General features: G+C 42.5%; 1 protein-coding gene across 6 annotated transcripts in view; it reads right to left on the bottom strand.

Annotated features, from left to right (window-relative positions):
* Positions 1-27427, bottom strand: part of NEK10 (NIMA related kinase 10) — a 180719-nt gene that overhangs the window by 129639 nt on the left and 23653 nt on the right. For 5 of the 6 annotated variants that reach the window (XM_021071458.1, XM_021071460.1, XM_021071456.1 and 2 more), the window contains exons 4-6: positions 14491-14621; positions 12419-12517; positions 1796-1880 (exon numbers count right to left, since the gene is read on the bottom strand). In XM_021071458.1, coding sequence (XP_020927117.1) covers positions 1796-1880; positions 12419-12517; positions 14491-14621 — 315 coding nt within the window. The remainder of the gene's footprint in view (positions 1-1795; positions 1881-12418; positions 12518-14490; positions 14622-27427) is intronic. The other variant, XM_021071459.1, reaches the window with a different exon arrangement.

A 27427-nucleotide genomic window follows, 5' to 3' on the forward strand; every position in this document is an offset into this window, starting at 1 on the left:
CAGCTGGGACTGGAAGGAATGACTTTCAAGGTCCTGGTAAAGTGTTCAGTAAGCCTTTCTTTAGAGCTTCCCGGCTAAAGTGCTACGTTCTTTATTCCTTTTTTTTTTTTTTTTTTTTTTTTTTTCCTTTTCCAAGTCTTGATTTTTCTGATTTTATTGGAGTATAGTTGAATTACAAAGTTGTGTTAGTTAACAATCCCATCTATCATCTCATCAAGAGAATAAAATACCTAAGAATAAACCTACCTAAAGAGGCAAAAGACCTATACTCTGAAAACTCTAGGACTCTGATGAAGGAAACTGAAGATGACACAAACAGATGGAAAGATATACCATGTTCTTGGATTGAAAGAATTAATATCATCAAAATGACTATACTATGCAAGGTAATCTATAGATTCGGTGCAATCCCTATCAAATTACCAATGGCATTTTTCACAGAACTAGAACAAAATTTTTTTAATCTGTACAGAAATACAGAAGACCTAGAATAGCCAAAGCAATCTTGAGAAAGAAAAATGGAGCTGGAAGAATTGGGCTCCCTGACTTCAGATTATACTACCAAGCTACAAAAATCAAAACAGTATAGTAGTGGCACAAAACCAGAAATATAGATAAGTGGAATAGGATAGAAAGCCCAGAAATAAACCCATGCATATATCTAATCTTTGACAAAGGAGGCAAGAACATACAATAAAAGAAAGAAAGGATCTTTAATAAGTGATGCTGGGAAAACTGGACAGCTACACGTCAAAGAATGAAATTTGAACTCTAACAGCATAAAGGACTACATTCTTGCTACTCAGAATGTAGATCATGAACCAGGGGCCTCAGCATCCTCTGGAAGTTTGGCAGAAATGCAGAATCCTGGGCCTCAGTGTATCCCTAATGAATTCACGGCTGCATTTACAAGATTTCCTGCTAATGCCTCTGTATTTTAAAACCTGAGCAGCACTAAACTGGAGGCAGCACATTTAACTAGTGAGGGAAGGGGGATTCCTGACTTCACCTGCTCACCTCTCACTCAAGGTCTGAGGCTGGACTTCAGGGAGCACCTGGTCCTGGGGCGGCTGCTGAAGCTGCTGGCCTTGCCCTCCACCCTTCCCCCACCCGGCTGCCTCTGGAGACCCTGAGGAAGCTGCCACTTGTCACGGCCAACTCTGACCTAGTAAGCTGCTTGGCATCAACATGCTCAAAGGTTCGGCCAAGTGTATACCTCTCCGAACTGGCTATGGTTTAAAATCCAGGAGATAATGAAAACACAGACAAGAAGGTCAGCTCCCTTAATCCCATAGATAATGCAGTAGAAATATACAGATGCTTTTGTCCCCATTAAACAAATCACTTCTCTCCTGGCATTTTAAACAGCAGATGAGATAATTCCCAAGTTTGGAAGCTACTGAGTTGTATGAGAGAGGAAAAAAAAAAAAGTTACCATGCTCTGCTTCAAAGAAAAGCCCACTAGTTCGGGGTTTTTTGCCTTCTTTTTTTTTTTTTTTTTTTTTTTTTTTTTTTTTTTTGGTAGGGCTGTACCCAAGGCACATGGAGGTTCCCAGGCTAGGGGTCGAATCGAAGTTGTTGCTGCCAGCCTACACAACAGCCACAGCAATGCTGGATCTTTAACCCACTGAGCGAGGCCAGGGATCGAACCTGCAACTTCTTGGATGCTAGTCTGATTTCTTTCCCCTGTGCCACAACAGTAACTCTCCCCGCCAGTTTTCTTTTCTTTTTTGTTTTATTTCATCCTCAAACAAGTAAAAAAAAAAAAAAACAAGTAAAAAAAAAAAAAACCAACCTGGTAACATGGATCCCTCATTAGCAGCCTCAGACAAATTAAAACTCTCAGAAAATGAAGAGATGGGGCTCGGTCAACCCATTCTCTGAAAGAAGAAAACAAGAGAGAACAAGTTTATTCATGTTTAAAGACCAGTATCATCAACTATACTTTAATTTTTAAAAATGTGCATCGAAAATGAAAAAAAAAAAAAAAAAGACCAATGTGATGGTTCATGAACAATGCAGGACTATGAAGGAGAATAAAAAACATCTAAAGGAAGAGCATTAGTTTCTCTCAAACAATCCGCCAGGGGACTGTTACTTGGTACTTGAGCACCTGACCCATTTTAATGCAAAATACATAGAAATTGTCATTATCACTATGAAGAAGACCCCCCCCCCCAAATGAGTTGGTTCCCAGGACCCTTACTGACTCAGGGCATTCCCTGACCAAAAGAAACAGCTAAAGGGCTCAACTTCATAAGACTTGATATCCTGATCACTTAGTATCCATCTGAAAAAATGACACATACACAAAAAGAAAATTAGTTTTATTTTACTTCTAACCACATTTACTTTTTTTTTTTTTTTTTTGGTCTTTTTGCCATTTTCTTGGGCCACCCCCACAGCATATGAAGGTTCCCAGGCTAGGGGTCAAATTGGAGCTGTAGCCACCAGCCTACGCCAGAGCCACAGCAATGCGGGATCCGAGCCGCTTCTGCAACCACAGCTCACGGCAATGCCAGATCCTTAACCCACTGAGCAAGGGCAGGGACCGAACCCGCAACCTCATGGTTCCTAGTCGGATTCGTTAACCACTGAGCCACGACAGGAATTCCTAACCACATTTACTTATGAATGGGGTGTGTGCACGCATAGACACTAAGTAGCTTCCCCAGCCACGGATTCAGATTCAATGCCATCATCTCCATTTCCTCTGCTGCCTGATTTCTCCACCATACTTGCTTTTTAAATGCAGTAACCACTGAAAACCCAGCTGCAGAAAAATAATCCATCATCTAAAGGGAGGTCGTACGATCTAACATGGAAACCATAAACTACCTTACGGCGTTGCACCATGTCTAACACAAAGTCAAGCATGTAGGTAACCAACGACAGTTGGCCTGTTCCGAGAATAACACCTGCATTGTTTGCTGCAAACACTGAACACATCTAATATCTAAAATGCCATCAGTAGATTTCAGAAGAAAGATTTCACTTCAGGGATCACTTTGCTGCCATTAAATGATGCGCACATCTGCTTGAGTAAACTTTTTCCCCCTTTTTAAAACTGAAGTATAGTTGATTTACAATGTTGTGTTGATTTCTGCTGTATAGCAAAGTGATTCAGATATTTACATGTATGTACCCATTCTTTTTCACATTCTTTTCCATTATGGTTTATCAGAAGATATTGAATGCAGTTCCCTGTGCTATACAGTAGAACCTTGTTGTTAATCCATCCTATATATGTTAGTTTGCATCTGCTAACCCCAAACTCCCAATCCTTCCTGCCCTCACCTCCGTCCTCCTTGGCAACCACAAGTCTGTTCTCTGTCTCTGTGTCTACGAGTCTGTTTTGTAGACAGGTTCATTTGTGTCATATTTTATATTCCACATATAATTGATACCATATGGTATTTGTCTTTCTCTGTTTGACTTAATTCACTTAGTATGATAATCTCTAGGTCCATCCATGTTGCTGCAAATGACATTATTTCATTCTTTTTATGGCTGAGTAATATTCCATTGTATGTAAGTACCACATCTTCATTATCCATTCAGTTTCTGACTCGTCCACAATCCTCAGAAATTCAACTTTGTCCCAGACCTGCAACTCAAACCCCTGGAGGCAGGTGGAACATTTGTAATTATTGCCCCTGGAGGTGTCCTGTCCACCTCTCCCACTTACACTCCTCCCTGAGCCGCTGGCCATTCCTTCCATCTACTGACTTGGCTCATGTGAAGCAAGTTGGAAATATGCTTTTCCCATAGCCTTATATTCCCAAGGATGTTTGAGTGCTCCTTATAAATCAGAGTCCCCAGCAGAGGCCTGGCTCTGCAGACAGAGGTCAAGGAAGATGTCCCAAGAACATCACTGCCTGAGAATTATGCCTCCTGCCATCACCAGAGCTCCTGATGGGAGCCACCCAGTAGCTGCCAGCAGCGTAACAGCCTCTTCCAGCCTAGGCACCATGACCATGAAACCTTTTATATGAAGGCAAAGCTCAGTTTCTTCTGAAAATGAAGGCAAGACTCAACCTGTCTGAGGGCTGCCCATCAGGCAGAATTCCCCAAGGCCACACTGAGTTGCTGCATGACAGTTCACCCTGCCTTCCTTACACTGGGAAAAATAATACAAATTTGAAGTACATTTTGAATTTAAAACAATTGTCTGTGAAGTTCCCTGGTAGACTAGTGGTTAAGAACCAAGCACTGTCACTGCTGTGGCACATGTTCGATACCTGGCCTGGGAACTTCCACATGTCATGGGCAGGGCCACAAAAATCACCTGTGGAACACTTGTAAGGATGTGGTTATTCTGAGTCTCCCATGAGAAAGAGAGTCCCTTTAATCTTATAAGCAGGGAGACGGCTCAGGACGAGTTTCCCTTTCAGGTGCTGGGGTTAGCTAAAGACAGCATGCAGCCTGTGGTGCAGGGCGGACAGCACATCCCAAAAATCTAACAGGAACAGTGATCTGCTGCAACAGTGGCTGGTCACCTACCAAGGTTTAATGCTGTCAGCTCTTCATTATCCAAGAGGAGAAACCAGGAGCCATATTAAGAAACAACACGTGGGAGTTCCCGTCGTGGCGCAGTGGTTAACGAATCCGGAATCATGAGGTTGCGGGTTCGATCCCTGCCCTTGCTCAGTGGGTTAACAATCCGGCGTTGCCGTGAGCTGTGGTATAGGTCACAGACGCAGCTTGGATCCTGTGTTGCTGTGGCTCTGGCGTAGGCCGGTGGCTACAGCTCCGATTGGACCCCTAGCCTGGGAACCTCCATATGCCGCGGGAGCGGCCAAGAAATAGCAACAATAACAACAAAAACAAAAAAAAAAAAAAGAGAGAGAGAGAGAGAAGAAACAACACGTGGCGTTCCTGCTGTGGCTCAGTGGGTTAAGGACCCAGTGTAGTGTCTGTGAGGATGCAGGTTGGATCTTTGGCCTCCCTCAGTGGGCTAAGGATCTGGCGTTGCCGCAAGGTATGGTGTAGGTCGCAGATGCAGCTCGGATCTGGTGTTGCTGTGGCTGTGGTGTAGACCGGCAGCTGCAGCTGATTTAACCCCTCGCCTGGGGAACTTCCATATGAAGACAGGTGGGGCCCTAAAAAGAAAAAAAGAAAAGAGAGGGAGAGATGACTCATGCTGCAGATGTGTGTGCACTTGGTATTTTTCCCATTAAGTATGTACAATCTTCATGAGGAAAGCCCATGACCTTTCCAATGCTTTTTCACATTAAAATAAATGATAAGACAACAAGGTCCTACAGTACATAGCACAGGCAACTACATCCAAAATCCTGGGATAGACCATGATGGAAAGGAGTATAAAAAAGTATGTATGTGTATAACTAAGTCACCTTGCTGTACAGCTGAAATTAGCATAAAACTGTAAATCAGCTATATTTTAATTTTTAAAAAATTTAAAAGTAAATATAAAAAATATATTTTCTGTTTCTTCTCACCTCTAAAAAAAGAAAAATAATTCCAGAACAATTTTTTGTTTTGTTGTGTTTACTACTAAAGGAGTGTAAATAAAGGAAGAGTTTCAGAAAAGTCTCAGAGTTGAAAGTTCTGTTCCATGCAAACGGCATTTTTTTGCTCTGCAGTTTGGGGACTATAGCCCAAAGCTCTTATTATTTTGACATGACTCTGGCCTCTGCTGTTGTAAATGTAAATAAAATTCCTGGTGGCCAAGTCCTCTGGGTCTTCCTTGGCTCCCAGCCCTTCACCCTCAAGAGGACTGAGCACTGGTGGAGCCCTGGGACTCAAGGGGAATGGCGTGTTCTGTAAGATGATACAGAGCTCTGTTTGCCAAGAGCTGGGGGAACGAGGAAACACACTGCGTTTGGTGCAAGCAGAGAACTTCAGAGAATTATAGAGATGGATTGCAGAGATGGGTGCTTTTGTTTTAAGGCGTCGGTAACTGTGGCTGGAGGTGGAAGAAGAGGAGGAAGGGGAGGAGTGGGAGGAGAGGGAGAAGAAGGAGGAGGGGGTGGGAGGGGATGAGGGAGAGAGAGGGTAATGATGAGCGGGGAGGGGGAGGAGAAGGAGGGGGAGGAGGGGGAGAAGAAAGAGGAAGGGGGGAGGAGGGGGAGTGGGAGGGGAGGAGGGGGAGGAGGGAGGGGAGGAGGGAGAGAGAGAGGGTAATGGGGGGAGGAAGACAAGAGGGAGGATAAGGGGGAGAAGGAGGGGGAGGGGGAGGAGGGGGAGAGAGAAGAGGGCCAGGAGGGGGAGGAGGGGGAGGAGAAGGAGGGGAGGAGGGAGAGATGGAGGGTAAGGAGTGTGGAGGAAGAGGGGGGGAAGGGGGAGGAGGGGGAGGAGAGAAACAAGTGGAGGAGAGGGAGGAAGGAGGAGCAGGGAAGTGACCGGCCCCACCCCACCCAGGTAGCAGAGCTAAGCCCTGACTCCCAAGCCGGTGCTCCCACCCGCTCCTCGGGAGTGGATGGCGGCACAGAAAGGGACACTCTTAAATACATCCTGCAGGGGCAGAGTGTTCTCACGGTGGCAGGGGTCCTTTGAGGTAGCTCTGAAAACCTCGTCTGTCGGCAAAGATAGTGTTTCCCTGGAGGCTGTGTCTCAATATAGCAGCGGCACAGCAGCAGACTTGTGAGGAGGCAAATATTTATCCCCTCTTGTGACTGAACTCCTGCCACTGCTTTCACAGGACTAGTGACACACGGCAGCATGACTGGCCCTCACGGCCTTTGTCCATAACCACCTGCCATATCACTTTCAGCACCAAATGTCATTTTCTGCTAGCAACGGAAAAAGAGAAGGGAAAATGGTACCACCAGAGACACAGCATTTGTAAAGAGAAAGGGTAGCCAAAGTTTCCCCTTCCTGCAGAGCAGCAGAAACTAATAGGTGATCTGAGAGCTGCACGTAAATACCAGTCACGAAGCTGAAGGGCTGAAGACTGAGCGTCAAATGCTCTGGGCTTAATTCCATCCAGGGGCTGATGCAAATGCCAGAGGTTACAACCTGGCCTTTCCCTCACCCAGAAAAAGCAACACCCTCAGGGTAGGTGTTATTTCGATTGCCCTTCTCATTAACACACAGAACAACAACAAAAATCTACTACATTTGACTCAGAATATAAAAGTGAAGGGATTCAAGCCTGTTCCAAAGTAAGTATTACCTCAAATTGTAAGACAGAGTCCTGTTTTCTTGGACATTTGTAAGAGTAAACTTCACATCAAAATAGACATGTAAAACTGAGATAAGAGCACATGCGAAAAAAAAGAATTAGAAATGAATATTCAAGGGATCTTTAGTGACTTGTTCCACTCTTCTGAATGGGCTGGTGTCATCCACCAACCCTAGCCCAGAATAGACTCCCAATTGGAAGTCCATCTCAATAGAAGCTGGTCCTGGAAGTCAGACAGATAGTGAGGAGAAAGGATTGTTCAAGGTGTTTCTTCTATATAGCTGGTCCAAGTTTCAGGCAGAGAATGCTTTCAAACCTTTATTCATTACCTACTGGGAGCCAAGCATTGTTACATGCCCAGGACTCCAGGCTGGACAAAACAAACAAACAAACAAACAAAAAAACATGCCCTTGTGTGCCCAGAGGTTATCTTCTAGAAAAAGAAGAATACACACACACAAACAAAAATGTGCATCAGGTGGTGACCAGTGACAAACAGCAAAAGGTTAAAGGTGTTGGGGTTGCTATTTTAGGACAGTCAGAGCAGGGTTCTCCAACAAGGTTAGCATTTGAGTGACCTGAGGAATGAGCCAAGGTCAGAAGAGCAGAAGAGGTAAGTATCCAGTCCCTGAGTGGGAGTGCACTGCTTTGTGCAAGGAAGCCCGTGTGGGCTGGAGCAAAATGTGCAAAGACAGAGTAACATGAGTTGAAGTTCGAGAGATGGCAGGAGCCAGTTCTATAGGGCTCTGTAGACTAAGAAGAGAGATTTTGGACTTTTTATTCTAGACAGTCATGGGAAGGCTTTAAGCAGAGGACAGACAAATGCGACAGAGGTTTTGAAAAGATCCTTTTGATGCACTGTTAGGAACGGTAGAGGGAGTCAAGGGTCAAAGCCAAGAACCCTAGTTAGCCCACTGCAATTGTCCAAGCAAGAGACGATGGCAGCTAAGACTAGGTTAATAGATGGGAAAGACAAAAGCTGAGAGGAAGGCAAGTTGAGTAAGAAAAATCAAAAGTCCTGTTTTAGGCATGTTAACAGTGAGATGCCCAAAGAAGTCCACCAATCAAACTGGGAAACAAAGGATTCGGAGTTGCCATCAAGGCGCAGCAGAAATAAATCTGACTAGTATTCATGAGGATGCAGGGTGGATCCCTGGCCTCTCTGAGTGGGTTAAGTTTGTGGCATTGCTGTGAGCTGTGGTGTAGGTAGCAGACATGGCTCAGATCTAGCATTGCTGTGACTGTGGGGTAGGCCAGAGACTACAGCTCCAATTCAACCCCTAGCCTGGGAACGTCCATATGCTGCAGGTGCAACCCTAAAAAGACAAAAGATGACAAAAAACAAGGCAGGGAGTTCCTGTTGTGGCTCAGTGGGTTAAGAACCTGACCAGTATCCATGAGGATGCAGGTTCAACCCCTGGCCTCACTCAGTGGATTAAGGATCTGGCATTGCTCTGGCTGTGGTGTAGGTCACAGACACAGCTCAGATCTGGCGTTGCTGTGGCTGTGGCGTAGGTCAGCAGTTGCAGCCCTGATTCAACCCCTAGCCTGGGAACTTCCTTATGCTGTGGGTGCAGCCCTAAAGAGAGCGGGGAAGAAAAGCATACAATTTTTTTAAAAGATTACAAGGAAATATAGCAAGTGCTCCTGGAGTTATTCCTAAGCATGGTATGAATAGTAAATGTTCGTTTTTAAAGTAATTCTCTGTGTTTCTCAAATTTCTTATAGTGATTAAAAAAATATAATGCAAAGAAATTCTACTTCATGGAGACCCTCAGCCTCCTAGGTCCCGGCATGGGCACAGACAGCAAAGGTCTGATCAGCAAAGAAATAACTATGTACGTCTTCCTGGTTACAGGTTTCTGTGAAGTTCCCAAAACACTTTTTTTTTTTTCTTTTCGGCTGCACCTGTGCCATGTGGAACTTCCTGGGCCAGGAATGGAACCTGCATCACTGCTGTAACCAGAGCCACAGCAGTGACAATGTGGGATCCTCAACTTGTGAAGCCACCAGGGAACTCCTCCCAGAACACTTTTAATAGCATGTTTAACAGGACTGGGATGGTTTGGGCCAGATATTTTCCCCTAGCTCAAGCAGTTCTTGAACTCTTAGAGATCTGTAAATAACTTCCCCATCTAGACTTCCTCCCTACTTCTTTCCAAGCAGCAGATACTTCAGCAAACATGATATAAAATAATAAGGATGCCAACTTCATCTTATCAGAAAAGTGAGTGCATTTTCGGATCAAAAAAAAAAAAGGTCCTGCTTAATTAGATCACATGGTTCTCTTTTAACTGAGCATGGAAAACCAGGAACATGCTCACCTCTACAAAATTTGGGGAGTGGGAGGGGACATATCCCAACCATTTTAGGATATTCAGATCAGGAAGAGGCCAGTTAAGTGAACCCAACTTTAAAGTAACTTCAAATTTCATATTAGATAGCAGAGGACAAGATTTAATTAGTGTGTTATTTTAAATTATGAAACTAAGATAAATTTTATCTTACATTTAATGAGATTTAAGTTATAATTTCAACTCTGCCCTAATAACGAGGGGTATCCCAAAGTATGGGTTAGGGGATGATTGCAGTTGAGAAAGTGAAATAGATGAGGACCAACAAGAACAACATCCATCAGGTGTAAACAGGTGAGACTAAATTCCCAATCAGCTGTATTCTCAGGGCAATCTTGAATGGCAGGACATCTTGAGTATGCCCAAATTCGTCTATAACCAGAATCGGACCAAAGTCCACACCCCCAAGCTCATCCATCCTTAGGCTGTCTTCATATAATTTATATTTACCACATTTACTTTGTATTGAGATGGTGGGTAATTGTTTGCCTGCCCAAAGTGAGCCCCTAGGAAAAAAGGGACCGCATGTCCCACCCAGTTTTGAATTTTCTCCTCTCCTCCTTCTCTACCACGTGCTCCCTTCCTTCAGTGCACAGGGTGATGCTCAATAATTTGTTTACTGAATTGAATCCAAGACTTTCAGTCAACATTAAATCTGATGTGCACAAAGAAAGGGGGATATCAATAGGACACCAGACTGGAAAAGGCCCTGAGATATAATTCTTCTATTAGCCTAGAGTTAGAAGGAAAAGAAACCCCCCAAAAAGCAGTTCTGGCCAAACAATTGAGGTTATATGAGGTGAGAAACAATCCACCTATTACCCAACCCAGCTTTTAGAATAGAACTGAACATAACAATCTGTCAGCAGTGAGAGGATGACATAAAAGGATGCTCTTGATGTTCAACATTCCAAAATTCCTTCTCCTACTATGAAAGCAAAGAGATCTAGAATCATCTCTTCCTGGTTTAAAGATTTCCAGGGACTGATCATGTTCCAAGCCAGTAACTCCATCCCATCTCAGAAGCCTCATTAATCACTAAGAATTTGAAAAGGTCCTGGCAAGAGATCTCTTGACATCAGAATTGTTAAGATCTTTTTCAGCTGGTGGATGCCAACTCTTACCCAATTATCTTCCCTAGCAATTCCTGCACCCTCAATATAGAGACACGGTAAGGTCTCCACATCTTTAATGGAGGAAATCTGCCTTCCCCAAAGTACCAACCCAACAAATGGCCTACCAGACAAACCCTGAGGAGTCTATGGCAGCCGTCTTCAACATAAATTAAGAACTTCAATTTCCAGTACATTTCAGGCATAATTACTCCACTACTAACCATTGTTCTACTCTGTTCAAGCTCAAGAAGAAGCAGTTCAGAACGATGACTTCAGGTCCTTTGGAATGTTCATTAACCATTCAATAATCTTTGAGTATACCTCCAAACACTGAGCAGCGACCCAATTTTATAACCTTGGTAAAAATTCTAGGCTTCCTGTATCATCTGACCAGGCTAATAATCTTCTGCTTAAACCAAAGTACAAAGGAATGACAGATGCAGTCCAAACCCTGGATTGTTTTTAAACTAAACCAATTGGCAGTCGCTGTCCAATACTTAAATATACAATACTGAATAACCCATCCAAAAGGTCAAATCATTGGACCACCGCTTGGACTGTATTTAGAAATTGATTCATCATGGAGGGCCCATCAGGATGCTGTACTATTTACAGTCACTTATTGCACTGGACCAAGTCAGAGTTTCATTTTGGTCAAGGCATTAAATTATTAATATTTCTCCTATTTTCCAGAATAGGAGTAATTTTCTTCCCATCTCACCGGGGCAGAATTAAGAGATCTCATTCAAGTCCCAAAGTGACAGAGAAGATTCAAGGTTGTGCAAGGGCTTTTCAGCCAGTGCCTGTGGGGAGAGAGTCTGGGTCTCCTGCGAGAGTAGAAGGCCAGGTCCTACCATGAAGGGACGTTGGGAGCCTCCTTCAAATCCAGCAGCAGCATAGCCCTTGATGCAAGCATCCCAGAAAGGATAGAAAATTCATTCTTTGGGAGTTCCCACTGTGGCTCAGCAGGTTAGGAACCCTATGAGTATCCATGAGGACATGGGTTTGATCCCCGGCCTTGCTCAGTGGGTTAAGGATCTGGCATTGCTATGAACTGTGGCATAGGTCGCAGATGAGGCTGGGATCTACCATTTCTGTGGCTGTGGTGTAGGCCAGCAGTACAGCTCTAATTCAACCCCCAGCCTGGGAACTTCCATATGCCATGGATGTGGCCCTTAAAAGACAAAAAAGAAAGGAAGGAAGAAAGAAAATTCATTCCTGTCTGCAATCCAGCACTGGTCAGGGGCTCATGGAAAAGCCCTGGTTTTCAACAAAAATCTAGAGGACCCTAATATATACTAGCCCCACCTTGCACCCATGTTAAGATAAAAGAGAGCAAAGGAAAGAACATTTCACTTGGTCCCAGGAAGAAAGGTTGTCCTGAGCTGTGACTAGATGCCACACACCCATCCTCCCTGGTCCAGGCTGCGCCGGTCCATTTAATCAGAGCTTGTATTGACTATAAACCTGTACTGCAGGATGTTGGTCATGGTGTCACCCAACGTCTCTGCAATGACTGTCTCCTGGGTCTACAAACTCAAAATAGGGAAACAGTGCAACTTGGGTGTTCTCTCATTTTTGCCTTGTCCATCATAAAATTCAGCTAAATTCAGTCCTAACCAGAGGGATTTTAATCAGACCATCTACAATACCTATTCATTCACCTCCTTAGAAATGGTCTCTATTTTATCCTTTAAGCACGTCCAACTTTGTAAACCACTTCAAACCACATGCTAGAAATAAGATATATAAAATATGCCATTCTTGGGTAAATACCTTTGACCTTCCTGGGACAATCTTACCTGCATATGAGTCTATTCTTCACCAAGGCTATAAAAATCTCCTCAAACAGTTTATGCTGGGGATGTTTGCTGAAATTTCTCTCATTCTTGTAGTTTATACTGAGATAAAAATAAACAGAGAAGCATTTTGTAATAAAAATTATTCAGGGTGCTTCAAATCTACTGATGCAGAGAAAGACCACCTATATGCAGGTAAATACTGAAGGATTCTTGCAATCTAATATATTGCTAAAGGCAAGGTAGCCTTGTTAAAACAGGAAGCAGAAACTTAATTATAAAGTTAATAATAAAGGTTACAGTCAAGCTTATATTTCATTTTACCATATTAACTAAATTATTCTCTATAAACACTTACCAGCTACAATTGGTGAGGGGGAAGAAAAGAGCATATGGAGAGAAAGGATGGCTAAACATATTATCCAGACATTCGTGCAACGGGCAGAGAAGAACCCCTCCCCCCTTCACTTTACCACCCACCGTGGCCCATGGGCTGCCAGAGCCATTCACACCATGCATAGCTCCTTGCAGATAACAGGGAGTTATTAAACACAGTCTATATGCTTTCAACCACGAGAGTTTTGTGGCTGCTGATGGTGTATGTGACAAAGTGAGATAGTCTAGCTTCAGCTTTTTTCCCCTGAGATTTCAGTCATCAGAGTAGTTAAAAATACCTCAAAGAATTCCACTTTAAAAGTGGGAAAGGATAAGAGATAATGCACAAAAAGATCATATTGCTATAAAATATATAATACAATATCTTTATGCACATTAAAATAGACTAATTTTGGTAGTTCCTTGGTGGCGCAGTGGGTTAAGGATCCAGGGTTGGCCCTGCTATGGCTCAGGTGGCTGCTTTGGCATGGGTTCAATCCCTGGCCCTGGGAACTTCCAAATGCCATGGGCATGGCCTAATTAATTAATTAATTAATTAGACAAAGTTTAAGATCTAGTCTAAGTATACAAGAATTACAGGAACACAGCACCTCAGAGGTGAATTCTGTAGCCTGATATTGCTTTTTGTACCTTTCTGGCCTCATAGTCTTTCAGGTGAACATGTAAGAATTTTTAAAGAATTTTAAAGAATTCACTAAGCACGTATCTTAAATATATGACCTCAGAGTTCCTTCGTGGCTCAGCCGGTTAGGGATTCACTGCTGTCATTGCTGTGGCATGGGTTTGATCCCTGGTCCTGGAACTTCCACATGCCGAGGACACAGCCAAAAAAAAGTAAGTAAATAAATTTTTTTAAAAATATGAACTCATGTAGCATCATGTGATGTTGGTGGATTATTAAATTCACTGCCATAAAATGACAGGGAAATAAAACAAAATAAACAAATGATTATTCTAGAATATTTATACTGCTATTTCATGTCATCACTATTTAATGGCACCTAAAGCCACATGAGCTTAACACAAAGTAAAACTGAGAGAACCAGCTTCTGGAAGGGCGGTGGCCCACAAGACTGTGCAAATTCTAAAAGGTTGATGTGGCAACAGGAGAGAGAAACCTGGGCCGACACTTATCCCTCCAACTGAAAGCCTTGTCTCTTGGACAACCACAGTCTTCCGCCACTGCTCTTTTCACAGCAGGGGCTGCTCTTATGTTTCTTCATTGCTGGCAAAATATGGACAGACCAAAAGCTAAAGACAAGGCTCAGAATTAGCCCAGCTGGCTCACCTGAGCTACTTCCTCATGGAGCAAACGCCAAAAGTGTGTCATAAGGTGTCCTGAAAGCTGTTTAGCCTGTTATTTACACACTCATTCTGGGAACAGGTGAAACACTTACTAAAATCATTAATTAATAATTCCTGGAGGGTTCCCTAGTGGATCATCAGGTTAAGGACCTGGCATTGTCACTGCTGTGATTCAGGTCACTGTTGTGGCATGGGTTGGATCCCTGGCCCTATAACTTCTATATGCTGTGGGTGTGGCAAAAAAAAAAAAAAAAAAAAAAGAATCCCCATGGTAAATTTTCAAATGGCTCCTGTAGCAAATTCAAATAAGTCCTTAAGTCCTTGGGCTAATTGGGGTAGGCCACTGAAAGCAAGGGACACACTGGATTTCTTACCTAAAATTTTCAAGTTCAACGGCTTCTGTGGACTCGTGCCACTGACCTCGCACTCTGTGCGCACCCCCCCTGATGGTGGGCTCAGACTTCATCATGCTGTTTTGAGTGCTATCGAAGTGAATGGCTGGAAGCTACAGAAATAGAAGGACAGAGAACATGAGGATGGCAGCTCAGCAAAGAAAAAGAAAGTAACCAAAGGGGGAATGAGGGGAACAAGTTTCTCCCCAAGCCAACCATTAACACAATGTCAAACACAGAGGTTTCCCAAGAGTTACACAGTTTTGACTAAAACATTTACTCTACAGGAGTTCCTGCTGTGGTGCAACAGGATTGGCAGTGTCTCTGCAGTGCCAGGACACAGGTTAGATCCCATGCAGACACGGTGGGTTAAAGGATCTGGCATTGCTGCAGGTGCAATGTAGATCATAGCTGCAGCTTGGATCTCATCCCTGGCCTGGGAATATCCATATGCCATGGGGCAGCCAAAATAGAAAAGAAAAAATATTTGCTCTACCTATGCTGTTTTTTTTCATAGATTCTGACACCACCTGTTGTATCTTACAGTTACTTATATATTTTATAACATCTGCTCAACTTGGGTAGGAGCTTAACTATTTCTGTTCAGTGCTGGATCCGTAGCACCTCTAACAGAGCTGGGTGAGGCCTGCATACTAGGAGCTTTTGAAGCTGCTGCTGCTTCCTTTTTTTTTTTTTTTTTTTTGATTACTTACTATAAGTTTTTTAAAATTGAAGTCTAGTTGATTTACAATGTCATGATAATTTCTGCTGTACAGCAAAGTGATTCAGTTGTATATAGAAATACACCCTTCCCATTATGGTTGATCACAGGACACTGAATATAGATCCCTGTGCTATACGGTAGGACCTTGTTGTTTATGCCCTCCATGTGTTATAGTTTTCATCTGCTAACCTCAACCTCCTAACCCATCCCTTGAAGCTTCTTGGAGAGATTCAAAGGTGCAATCAGAAAAGAGAGCTGACAGATCCAGCTGGAAACTCAGAGTGGAGCCCCAAACTGAGAAGGCGTCATCTTTCTTCATTTCTCGTCTTCACCCACTGTGCACACTGCTTGCCAGGGGTTATGGATATAAAGGTAAAGAAGACTCTAACACTTTTAACCAGCCTGAACATCCCGATTCCTCAACCATGTTAGTAAAAGTTGTGAACATGTAGAAGTCACCATAAGAAAAGTAGAAGTATGCTTAAATTCCCTGAAAGGACTTAAGTACCCCCCCACTTACAATATGCAACTGGTAATTATTTATTTGATAAATTGTGACATTATCAGTATTCAAGTCATTTCACTTATCATCATTCACCTGCAATTAGGAAAACCCAAGAATTGTTTCTTGCACTGCAGTCCAGCTGGACAAAGTGCAAACCAATACTCTATTCTTTCCAAAGTACAAATGAGGAATGTCCTAGAATTAGCTCAAGTATTACAGACAAGGTGAGAAAAGCAGAATATAACAAACAAAAGCATGCTATTCATTTCAGTAAAATCATTCTGTTCCACATCTTAGGATTATAAGATAAAGCTACAAGACACTGTACATGCTGTCCTACTCCCTCTAAGCATTTGCTAGAAATCTGCATAAAGACGTGGTCTCCTCAGCCTAAATGTGCATTGACAGATGAATGGATTAAGAAGATGTGATACACATACACAATGGAATATTACTCAGCCATTAAAAAGGACAAGGATTTCTCATCATGGCTCAGCAGTAATGAACCCAAGTAGGATCCATGAGGATGCAGATTCAACCCCTGGCCTAGCTCAGTGGGTTAAGGATTCAGCATTGCCATGAGCTGTGCTATAAGTCATAGACACAGCTTGGATCCAGTGTTGCTGTGGGTGTGGTGTGGGCCAGCAGCTGCAGCTTGAATTCAACCCCTAGCCTGGGACCTTCCATATGCTGCAAATGCAGCCCTAAAAAACGAAAAAAAAAAAAGGACAAAATAATGCCTTTTGCAGTAACATTGATGCAACTAGAGATTCTCATACTAAGTCAGTCAGACAGAGATAGACAAATACCATACGATATCACTTACATGTGGAATCTCAAATATGGCACAAATGATCCTATCTACCAAACAGAAATAGAGTCATAGACCTGGAGAAGAGACTTGCGGTTGCCAAGGGGAAGAGGGGAAGGGAAGGAGTGGGATGGACTGGGAGTTTGGGGTTGGTAGATGTGAGCTATTACCTTTAGAACAGAGAAGCAATAAGGTCCTACTGTACAGCATAGGGAACTGTGTCCAGTCTCTTGGGTTAGAACATGATGGAAGATAGTACAAAAAAAAGAATGTATATATATGTATGACTGGGTCATTTTGCTGTACAGCAGAAATTGACAGAAGATTATAAATCAACTGTACTTTAAAAAAAAGATGTGGTTTCCTCATCCAAAGAGAGCATGTCATTCTTCCCACATGGCAGTCAGTTTACAGAAAGACACAATATAATATGGACATGGGTTAACAGCTTGCAAAAAAAAAAAAAAACCCAAACACTTCTTTCTCATATACTACACATAGCTGAATTTTCAAATTATGATAATAAACCTTACATCCTCTATAACTACATTTCTACATTTCTCAGTTCAGTGGACCAGTCCACAAGACAAAAGGCCCTGGGCACTTGAGTCAGTAAGACCCAGTGGCTAAGAGAAGAAACTCTAGGCCAGATACCCTGGGTTGAAATCTACTCTAGCTGCATGATCTTAAAAGATGCTCACTCTCCGTAGGCTTCAGTTTCCACATCATTACAACAGAAACAATAATAATAGTATGTAATTCAGAGTTATTATGAAAAGTAAGTGACTTCGATTTTATTAAGCACCTGCAGTGGGCCAGGTATAGTTCTCAGTGCTTTATACTCTTTTAATACTCAAAATTATCACCATTGCACAGACGAATTTGCTGAATAAATGAATTCTGTCCTTCCAAACTATATGATGAGGTGTGAAAACCTAAATGATAGCTTGAAGGCTTGAATTCCCAGCACTGCACAAATTGTTCCCAATTCCTTATGTTCTCTGCATATTCTTTATTGTCTAGCATAGAAGGAGGTCCAGTGACATCTCACCACCTAGAACAGCCACAGCCCAGGTATCCAGAGTGGTAAGGCTAGGAGAGCACCATTGCCAGACTTCTGTCATATTCAGTCACCAGCTCTGTTACTATACACTACATCTGAAAGGTTATTTTGGGCAACTCCAAATCTGAATTGGTAGCATCATAAGTGTAGCATAATGGAGTTCCCACTGGGGCTCAGCAGGTTAACACCCAACATAGTGTCCATAAGGATGTGGGTTCGATCCCTAGCCTTGCTCAGTGGGTTAGGGATCCAGCATTGCTGTGAGCTGCGGTGTAGGTTGCAGATGCATCTTGGATCCCACATTGCTGTGGCTGTGGCATAGGCCACAGCTGCAGCTTTGATTCAACCCCTAGCCTGGGAACTTCCATATGCCACAGGTGCAGCCATAAAAATAAAAAAAAAATAAATGTAGAGTAACACAAATTCATAGAGGTAATTTAAAAGTGTGTCCCTTTCTACAAATGATAGACTCCTAGACTCTCAAGATTTTATAACTTCCTCATGGAGTTCCCTGGTGGCTCAGAGGTTAAGGATCTGATGTTGCTGCTGTGGCTCTGGTTATAGCTGTTGTGCAGATTCGATCTCTGCTCTGGGAACTTCCACATGCTGTGAGTGTAGCCAAAATATATATATATATATCCCTCAATTCAACCCTCAATCACCATCACCATCATCACAGATTACCTCTATGGTACTGACCATATGCCAGCCAGTGTTCTAAGTGTTTTGCAGGTTTAAATCTATTTAATCCTTTAAACAACAAGGTCCTATGGTACAATACAAAGACCTACATTCAATGTCCTATGATAATCCATTATGGAAAAGAATATAAAAAAGAAGAGAATGTATATTCTGTACAACTGAGTCACTTGGCTGTACAGCAGAAATTAACACATTGTAAATCAACTAGACTTCAGCTTTCCCATCTTGGTTCAGCGGAAATGAATCTGACTAGTATCCACGAGGACACAGGTTAGATCCCTGGCCTCGCTCAGTGGGTTAAGGATGCAGCATTGCCATGAGCTGTGGTATAGGTCACAGATGCATTGCTCTGGCTGTGGTGTAGGCCAGCAGCTACAGCTCCAATTCAACCTCTATCCTGGGAACTTCCATATGCTGCGGGCACAGCCCTAAAAAGCTAAAAACAAACAAACAAATAAAAATCTAGTTAATCCTCCTTAGAAGCCTGTGAGGTAAATTCCACATTATAGATGAGAAAACTGCAGCACAGAGAGCTAAATGACTTAGGTCCCATAGCTCACAAGGACAGAGCTGGGATTCAAACCCAGGCAATCTCCTCCATCTCCAACACTCTTAATAGTCCAATATCTGCTAATGTGTCACCCATGACAAGAAGCACTGTTCTGGGTCCACCTGTTTATGGTGCAGGGTCTGACTCTGGACCAAGGTTTCCTTCATGCTGAGGTGAAGCCTGTCTCCCAGTGCTTTCCCTGGCTTTCAGCCCAGCCCCAGCTCCTTTCACAGTGTTTGAAAGGACAAAATTATTTCTTTAAACATATAGGGTGCCTGGTTCTGGGGGAACCCCCAACCTCCATGCTGGAAGGTCAAACAACCCTTGCCAAGAGCTCCACCCACCCCAAGAGAACCACCATGTCAGCATGTCACATGTCACTCCATCCACCCTGGTAGTAAGTGGACCCTCCAGGCCCAGGTGATGCTAAGAGGACCACAGCCTGGCTGACCCCTGATGACAGCGCCAGCAGGGACCTGAGCTGGGACCATCCGGGTGAGCTACTCTGAATGCTTGACCCACAGAAAGGGAGAGAAACCATCAGAGGCCACTATTGTTGTAAACCACCAGGGCTTGGGATGATGTGCTAAAAATATTCGATCATGAAGCCACTCTTAAGTCCTCGTGATACAAACAAACAAACAAAAAACTTAGGGAGACTAAAAGACAGCTCCTCAAGTGCTAGCTGCATTAAACTGGTCACCTGTCCCAGAAGCCACATGCAGGGTGTGACCACTCCTGCCTGAGCATGTGCTTCAGGCTGTGACTGGTGACCACTTTTCAGGGCTCCACATACCAAGCCTCCCCTGGTTATTTTACTCACTTTACCCAGAATGTCTTTCCCACCAGTTCCACTGAGGGACAATCTGCCCATTTCCCAAGAACATCTCCTTCCCTGTTACTGGAGCTAAAAGGAGTCTTCTCATCCTCTCTAAAGTCCACTTCCTCACTGGCCTCACCGTTCACTCAGGATTCATGCTTCCACTGTCTCTCAGACATAAGAATGGTGCCTTACACTTTTTCTTCCCACAGCTTCTATCAAAACTTTAAGGAGTTCCCTGCTGGTTCAGAAGGTTAAGAATCTGATGTCGTCACTGCTGTGGCATGGGTTTAATCCCCAGCACCAGAACTTCCACATGCCAAAGGCACAGCGAACAGAAACAAAAAACAAACAAAAAACTTCTTTGACTTCAAGGCAATTAATGAGCCTGTCATGAATTATTTTTCATTCTTTCTTTCATCTTTTGTTTCAGACTGCAAACCAATTTCTCAGCTCCTTGTGGCTTTAAATGTAGAAAAAAACTGAATTCTAGCTCAAGGCAAATTACTTAACGATTTGTGTAAAACTCTGGTGAAACTTGCAACCAGCTTTATCATTTCACTTTGCTTCAACCCCCCGGGGGCAATTCTTTTTTTGTGAAGTATATGGTTTTACTGGATTATGATGATTCTTACCCTGATGTTTATAGAAGGGCCCTCAGCCTCAATGTGTCCCTGTCCCCACTTCGGTCAGGACAGAAAGGACCCACACAGCAGATCCTGGTGGTCAAGCAAGGTACACAGAGACACAGAGCAAACAGGAGGCGAGCCAAAGTAGAACACAGGAACCAGGAAACAATGAGGGAGCTTGGCTCATTAGAGATTCAGATAAAGGACACCCCGTGCTTTGTGATTCTCTGCCTAAACCCACAAAGCACACCCCTCTGCAACCACATACAAAAGACAGGCCAGGTCTTGTTAGAACAGAAAGTGACTACTCAAAACCTCAGAGCCTAAAATGTGGTCAACTTGCATATTTTGTTTTGCTGGGGGTGGGGGGGGTTGGCCATGGCCCTGGCATGTGGAAGTTCCCAGGCCAGGGACTGACCCTGTACCACAGCAGCAACCCACAGATTCATAACCCACAGCACCACAAGGGAAATCCTCAACTTGGTTTTTTTTTTTTTTTTTGGCTTTTTGCTTTTTAGGGCTGCACCCACTGCATATGGAGGTTCCCAGGCTAGGGGTCCAATCCGAGATATAGCTGCCAGCCTACACCTCAGCCACAGTAACGTGGGATCTGAGCTGCATCTGTGACCTACACTACAGCTCACAGCAACGCCAGATCTTTAACCCACTGAGCAAGGACAGGGATTGAACCCAAGTCCTCATGGATCTAGTCGGGTTCCGTAACCACTCTTCAAATTGCATATTTCAATAGGCATTTCCTCTGGGCTCTGATTCAACTTTGTTCCCAAACTTTGTTTTTCTTTTATGACAATCTGAATGCTTTACATATCTTTATAAGCCTCCTTACATTCTTGCTGGAGCAATCAAGACATAAATATATTCTTGATTTATTCTCTCCAAAATCTCTCTTCTCCTACAAATGTCTCTGCATTATTTGACAGAAAAGAGAATAGGGTACTCAGAATAACATGTATTATTTTAAAGATACAAATGCATGAAAGTTTTATAAACAGAATTAAGAATGAATTTTGTGACCTTCAGGACCTCTATATAATAAGCAGTTATTTTCTTCTTAGAACTCTCTACTTTCTGAATAATTCGAGCACTGAAAACATGCATTTTTGAATGTGTGAATATTTTACAAAAAGATGTGCCATGTGAACTTGTCAGACAACAGACTGCAAATTCTAAAATGGGTTAAAGGGGGGACGACGCTTCAGTTCACTGTAATTAAGCCTGCCAGGTGTTAACAAGGGAGTGGTGTTGAAAGGAGACTCAACAGATCCAGCAGGTGTGGGCTTCAAAGCTGGACAAGCAGAGCCAAAAACCACCAGTGGCATCTCTTTTACTGTGGCCAAGAGGTTGTAGGTACTCATGAGGTAAACTAGTTTTTTTTTTAACTGAGGTTTTTTTTGGGGGGAGGGGGGTGGTGCCACTCATGGCACGTGGAAGTTCCCAGGCCAGGGATCAAACCCACACCACGGCAGTGACAATGCTAGATCCTTAACCTGCTGAGCCCCAAGGGAACTCTGAGGCAACCTAATATTTAAGCTATAATTGAATTTGCAAAAACTGTCCAAGAATGCACCAAATAGAGGACACAAAAGTCAAAAGTTGCTAGCACTGGGAAATATATAATCTTGCCAAGAAATAAGACAGGTAGACAAGTGTTTCCAAAGCAAGGAAGAAAATAATGCTAGAAGGTTGAAAGTAGGTACTTTGGGAAGTGAGGGATCCCTTCAGGAATGGGAGACAAAGGAGAGCACCTTTTTTGTAGAGGTGCTGTCACTGGACCTTGGTCTTGGAAATAGGTAAGATTTTATGACAAGAAAACATGGGAGAAGAATAAATTTGAGAAACAGCGAAAAGTAGAAAGATCTAGAGTTGCCTGGTGGCTCAGCAGGTTAAGGATCCAGTGTGGTCACTGCAGTGGCTTGAATTGCTCAGCTCACCTCTGTAAGCTGTTGGTGCAGCCAAAAAAAAAAAAAATTAAGACATATTTGACATTCTGGTTTCACCTTAGGATGTACAGTGAAAAAGAATGGCAACTACAACCTAAAGTATGTGCTGAGTCCCCTTGCTGCCCTTGCTAAGAGAAAGTAGGCTTGATGTGCAGCACCCATTCCTGATGATCAGAGAGCATTGGGCCGGGAGGACCATGTAGGCCATGTAAAGACAAAGAGTTAGTTAGTGATGCTGAAATAGGTGAGAGCAAAAGAGTTCCTGGGGGTGGGGGTGGGGAGGAGCCTTAATAACAGAGAAGACGGGAGAGGAGGAAAAATATTTTAAGGCCATGTTTTCCTCACATCAGTGCTCATCCACCTATTTTTTGAACTGTAATTTAATTTCCCAAGTCATTTAAAAGGTATCTAAGTGGCTAGAGGCACACACTGCAAAGATGGAGTTTTGGGGTTAGATTTGCCTTCTACCATTAGTTGGCTGTATGATTTTAGGAAAAGTCCTTTAACTTCTCTGTACCTCAGTTTCCTAATCTGAGGGCACTGGGGGTGTGGTTCCGAAACAGGGGGTGCAGGTGAAGCACAAGACACACAGTATGTGTTTCCTCATAGGAACTACTTATTTTGTCCTTTATATGCCAACAAATCCTTAGCCAATCATTCTCTGCTACAAACAAAGAGACCACAAAGCTGTAGGGAAAAATCAAGACAGCAGAGTAGGAGGATGCAGAGCTTGTCTCCCTCCAAGAATGGATCAAAAATACATCTACATGTGGAGAAATTCTCACTGAAAGCAACCTGGAGACAGGCAGAAAGACTCTTCTACAACCAAAGCTGTAAAGAAAGGTCCACACAGAGTCAGGTAGGAAAAGAAAAGCGATCAGGTGGACCTGTGCCCTTGGAAGGGACAAGAAGAGGGGAGGGACATCACTGGCTCGGAGATCTTCCCTGGGGAATAAGGGGTTTGGACCATAGATTGGGCACCCCAGCTCTAGGGTCTGACACCAGGAAGATAAGTCACCTAAGCTGACTTGAAAACTAAGAGGGCTGTAAGAAACAGACTCTGCCCATAGATGGAATTAATGTGCTCACTTACTCCAGGGGAAGCAGACTGAAACTGCCTGGAGATCTGGCTGGTTCTCCATGACCACCCCAGCACACATCATCGAGTACCTGCTCCCACCTCTCTGCTTGCAACACAGCACTACTGCCCCCCAGAGTGAAGGCTGCGGTGGTTGAGGAGGGTGCACACTTGTGGGAATAAGATGGGGATGGAGCCAGCTTGGACCAAACTTAGAGCAGCCTTTACTGGCATTTCTGGAGGCAGTGGATCAAGAGTGAAGGACCACTGCTGTCAGGACCATCCCAGCACACACCCTCCCTGTGCAAGGTACCCACACAGGCCTCACTTGCTCTAGTGAGGCTCTGCTCTGGGGAGGGTGCTGCTGCTGGGAAGGGGAACGCATACACTTAGAGTGAATAGAACCAGCTGAGACCTGACCCTCAGGGCTTCTGCTCAGCAACTTGGGCCCAACCCAGGCCCCAAAAGAGCAGTAACAGCCACTGAGTATAGGGAAAGCCCCAGCTGGCACCTGACTCTGGCTCTAGCCCCTCAATCTCCAGCCCCACCTTCCACTAAGATTGTGGGAGAAGCCAGCCCACACTGGGAAAAGGTGTGACCCATGTTCACTTCAGCTCCAGTTCTCCCACCAAAGCCACTGGGTACACACAGCCTGGAGGCTCCCATACAAGGACACACCTTCAAGACCGGATTAGGTAACTGTTTTCACGTAGTTTCATAGAGACAAGGAAAGTTAAACAAACTGAGGAGACAGAGGAATTTGTTCCAAACAAAAGAACAAGGAAAAAAAACTGCCACACAAAAAGCTAATGAAAGAGAGATAAATAATTTACCAGATAAAGAGTTCAAAACATTACTAATGAGAATGCTAACTGAACTTGGGGAAAGAATAGATGAATACAGTCAGAATTTCAACAAGGAATTGGGGATATAAAAGAGCCAAAGAGGAGTTCCCGTTGTCACTCAGCAGTAGCGAACCCGACTAGTATCCATGAGGATGTGGTTTTGATCACTGGCCTCGCTCAGTGGGTTAAGGATCCGGTGTTGCTGTGAACTGTGGTGTAGGTTGCAGATGTGGCTCAGATCCTGCCATTGCTGTGGCTGTGGCAGAGGCTGGTGGCTGCAGCTCTGATTTGACCCTAGCCTGGGAACTTCCATATGCCACATGTACAGCTCTAAAAGGCAAAAAATAAAAAAAATTTTAAAAACTATAATGGAAAAAATAAAAATTATTTACAAAAAAATAAAAAATAAAATAAAAGCTGAAGAATATAATAATTGAAATGAAAAATACAATACAAGGAATAAAGAGCAGACTAGGCAATATATAAGAACATAAGTGATCTGGAAGATAGAATAATGGAAATCAGAAGAACAAAAAGAAAAACAAATTTAAAAAATGACAACTATATGAGGGACCTCTAGGGCAACATCAAGCACAGTAACATTCACATTAAATGGGTCCCAGAAGGTACTTTGGGAAGCAAGGGATCCTTTCTGGAATGTAAGATAAAGGAAAGCCTTTGTTGTAGAAGAGGTGTCATTGGATCTTTGTCTTGGAAATAGATAAGATTTTATAAGACAAATCTGAGAAAAAGCAAAAATTATAAATATTTGTAGTTCCCTGGTGGCTCAGCAGGTTAAGGACCTGGCCTCGTCACTGCTGTGGTTCAGTTGTTGCTGTGGCCTGGGTTTGGTCCCTGGCTTGGGAATTTCTTCCGGCCATGCGCATGGTCCCCCCAAGAAAAGAAGTGGAAATATTTGGCATTCTGGTTTCATCTTAAGATATGCAGTGAGAAAGAATGGAAACTACAACCAAAATCATATTCTGAGCCTCGGGAAAAAAGAAAAAAATGTCAAAAATATATTTGATGAAAATATGGCTGAAAACTTTCTGAACTCAAAGAAGGAAACAGACATCCGGGTACAGAAAGCACAGAGGGTCCTAAATAAGATGAACCCAAAGAAACCCACACCAAGACCTATCTATCATAATTAAAATGGCAAAGTTCAAGAGAAAGAGAGAATTCTAAAGGTAGCAAGAGAAAAATGCAGTCACATACAACAGATCCCTCATAAGGCTATCAGCTGATTTTTCTGCAGAAAATTTGCAGGCCAGGAGGGAGTAGCATGATATACTTAAAGAACTGAAAAGGGAAAAATCTAAAACCTAGGATACTCTACCCAGAAAAGTTATCATCCATAACTAAAGGAGATAAGAAGCTTCTGAGTCAATCAAAAACTAAAAGAGTTCAAATACTAAAATGACTCTACAAGAATTAAAAAATCTTTAAGTGGAAAAGAAAAGGCTACGACAAGAAGTAAGAATTTATAGGAAAGAAAAATTCCACTAGTAAAGGCAAATATAAAGTATAGACTGTGGATGAAACACTTAAATAAGTTAGTATTAAGATGAAAAAAATGTAAAATCAACTATAACTACAGCAGTTAAAACTAAACATGATGATGTAAAATATGATATCCAAAAGACATAATATGGGGAAGGGGAGTAAAAAAATGTAGATTTTGCAGACTGTGTCTGAACCTCAATAATTATCAGTTTGAAACAAGTAGCTATAGTTATAATTCAACATATATATAAACCTCATTGTAACCACAAATCAAAAATCTACAATAGATACACAAAAATAAGAGAGAAAAGGTATACTGAAGAAAGTCATCAAACCATAAGGAAAGAAACAAAAAGAAGATCAGAGAAGAACTAGCAAAACAACTGGAAAACCATCAACAAAATGGCAATAAATATATATCAACAATCACCTTAAAAGTCAAAGGACTAAGTGCCCCAAACAAGACTTATAATAGCTGACAGGATAAAAAAAACAAGACTCGTCTATATGCTATGTACAAGAGATGCACTCCAGAGCTAAAGACACCAACAGACTGAAAGTGAGGTGTTGGAAACAACAATAGAGCTGGGATAGCAATACTCAAATCAGACAAAGTAGACTTGAAAACAAAGTCTATAACAAAAGACAAAGAAGAGTATTATATAATGATTAAGGGATCAATACAAGAAGCAGACAAAAATTTGTTAAAATAAATACTCCTACTAATTATATAAAGCAAATACTAACAACATAAAAGGAGAAGTTACCAAAAATACAAAAAGAGTGGGGGACTTTAACACTCCACTTATGGACAGATCATCCAGACAGAAAATCAATAAGGATACAGTGGTCTTAATGTTACATCAGATCAGCTGAACTTAACAGATATCTACAGGATATTCCATCCCCAAAGAGCAGAATATACATTATTGTCAATTGTACATGGAAGAGTCTACAAGACAGGCCACATGCTATGCCACCAAACAAGTCTCAAGAAATTTATGATAGAAATTATATCAAAGCATTTTTTCCAAGCACAACAGCATGAAACTAGAAACCAATTACAGGAAGAAAAATTAAAAAACAAGCACTGGAGACTAAACAACAAAGCAGTGGGCTACTGAAAAATATCAAGAAGAAATCAGAAAAATACCTCAAAACAAAAGAAAATAAAGCACAATTTTCCAAAATCTTATAGGATGCAGAAGAGGTAGTTTAAATAATACAGACCTACCTCAAGAAACAAGAAAAACTCAAACAACCTAACCAGCCATCTAGAGGAATCAGAAAAAGAAGAAGAAACAAAGACAAAGTCAGCAGAAGGAAGAAAGCAATAATAATTAGTAAGGAAGTAAATAAAATAGAGAAAAAATAGAAAAGATCAATGAAACCAAGGGCTGGTTTGTTTGCTTGTTTGTTTGTTTTGTTTGTTTGAAAAGATAAACAAAATTGATAAGCCTTTAGCCAGGCTCATCAAGAAAAATAGAGTTTCCAAATAAACAAAATAAGAAGTGAAAGAGAAGAAATAACAACCAATATCAGAGATCAAAAAAAATCCTTAAAGAATACTTCAAACAGTTATATGCCAAACAAACTGGAAAACCTAAAAGAAACGGATAGACTTCCAGAAACATACAATCTTCCAAGGCTGAATTAGGAAGAAAGAGACAATCTGAACAATCTGAGCTAGTAGTGAAACTGAATTATAAAAAAACTCTCAACTGA

This window comes from Sus scrofa, chromosome 13, assembly GCF_000003025.6.
Source record: "Sus scrofa isolate TJ Tabasco breed Duroc chromosome 13, Sscrofa11.1, whole genome shotgun sequence".
NCBI lineage: Eukaryota > Metazoa > Chordata > Mammalia > Artiodactyla > Suidae > Sus > Sus scrofa.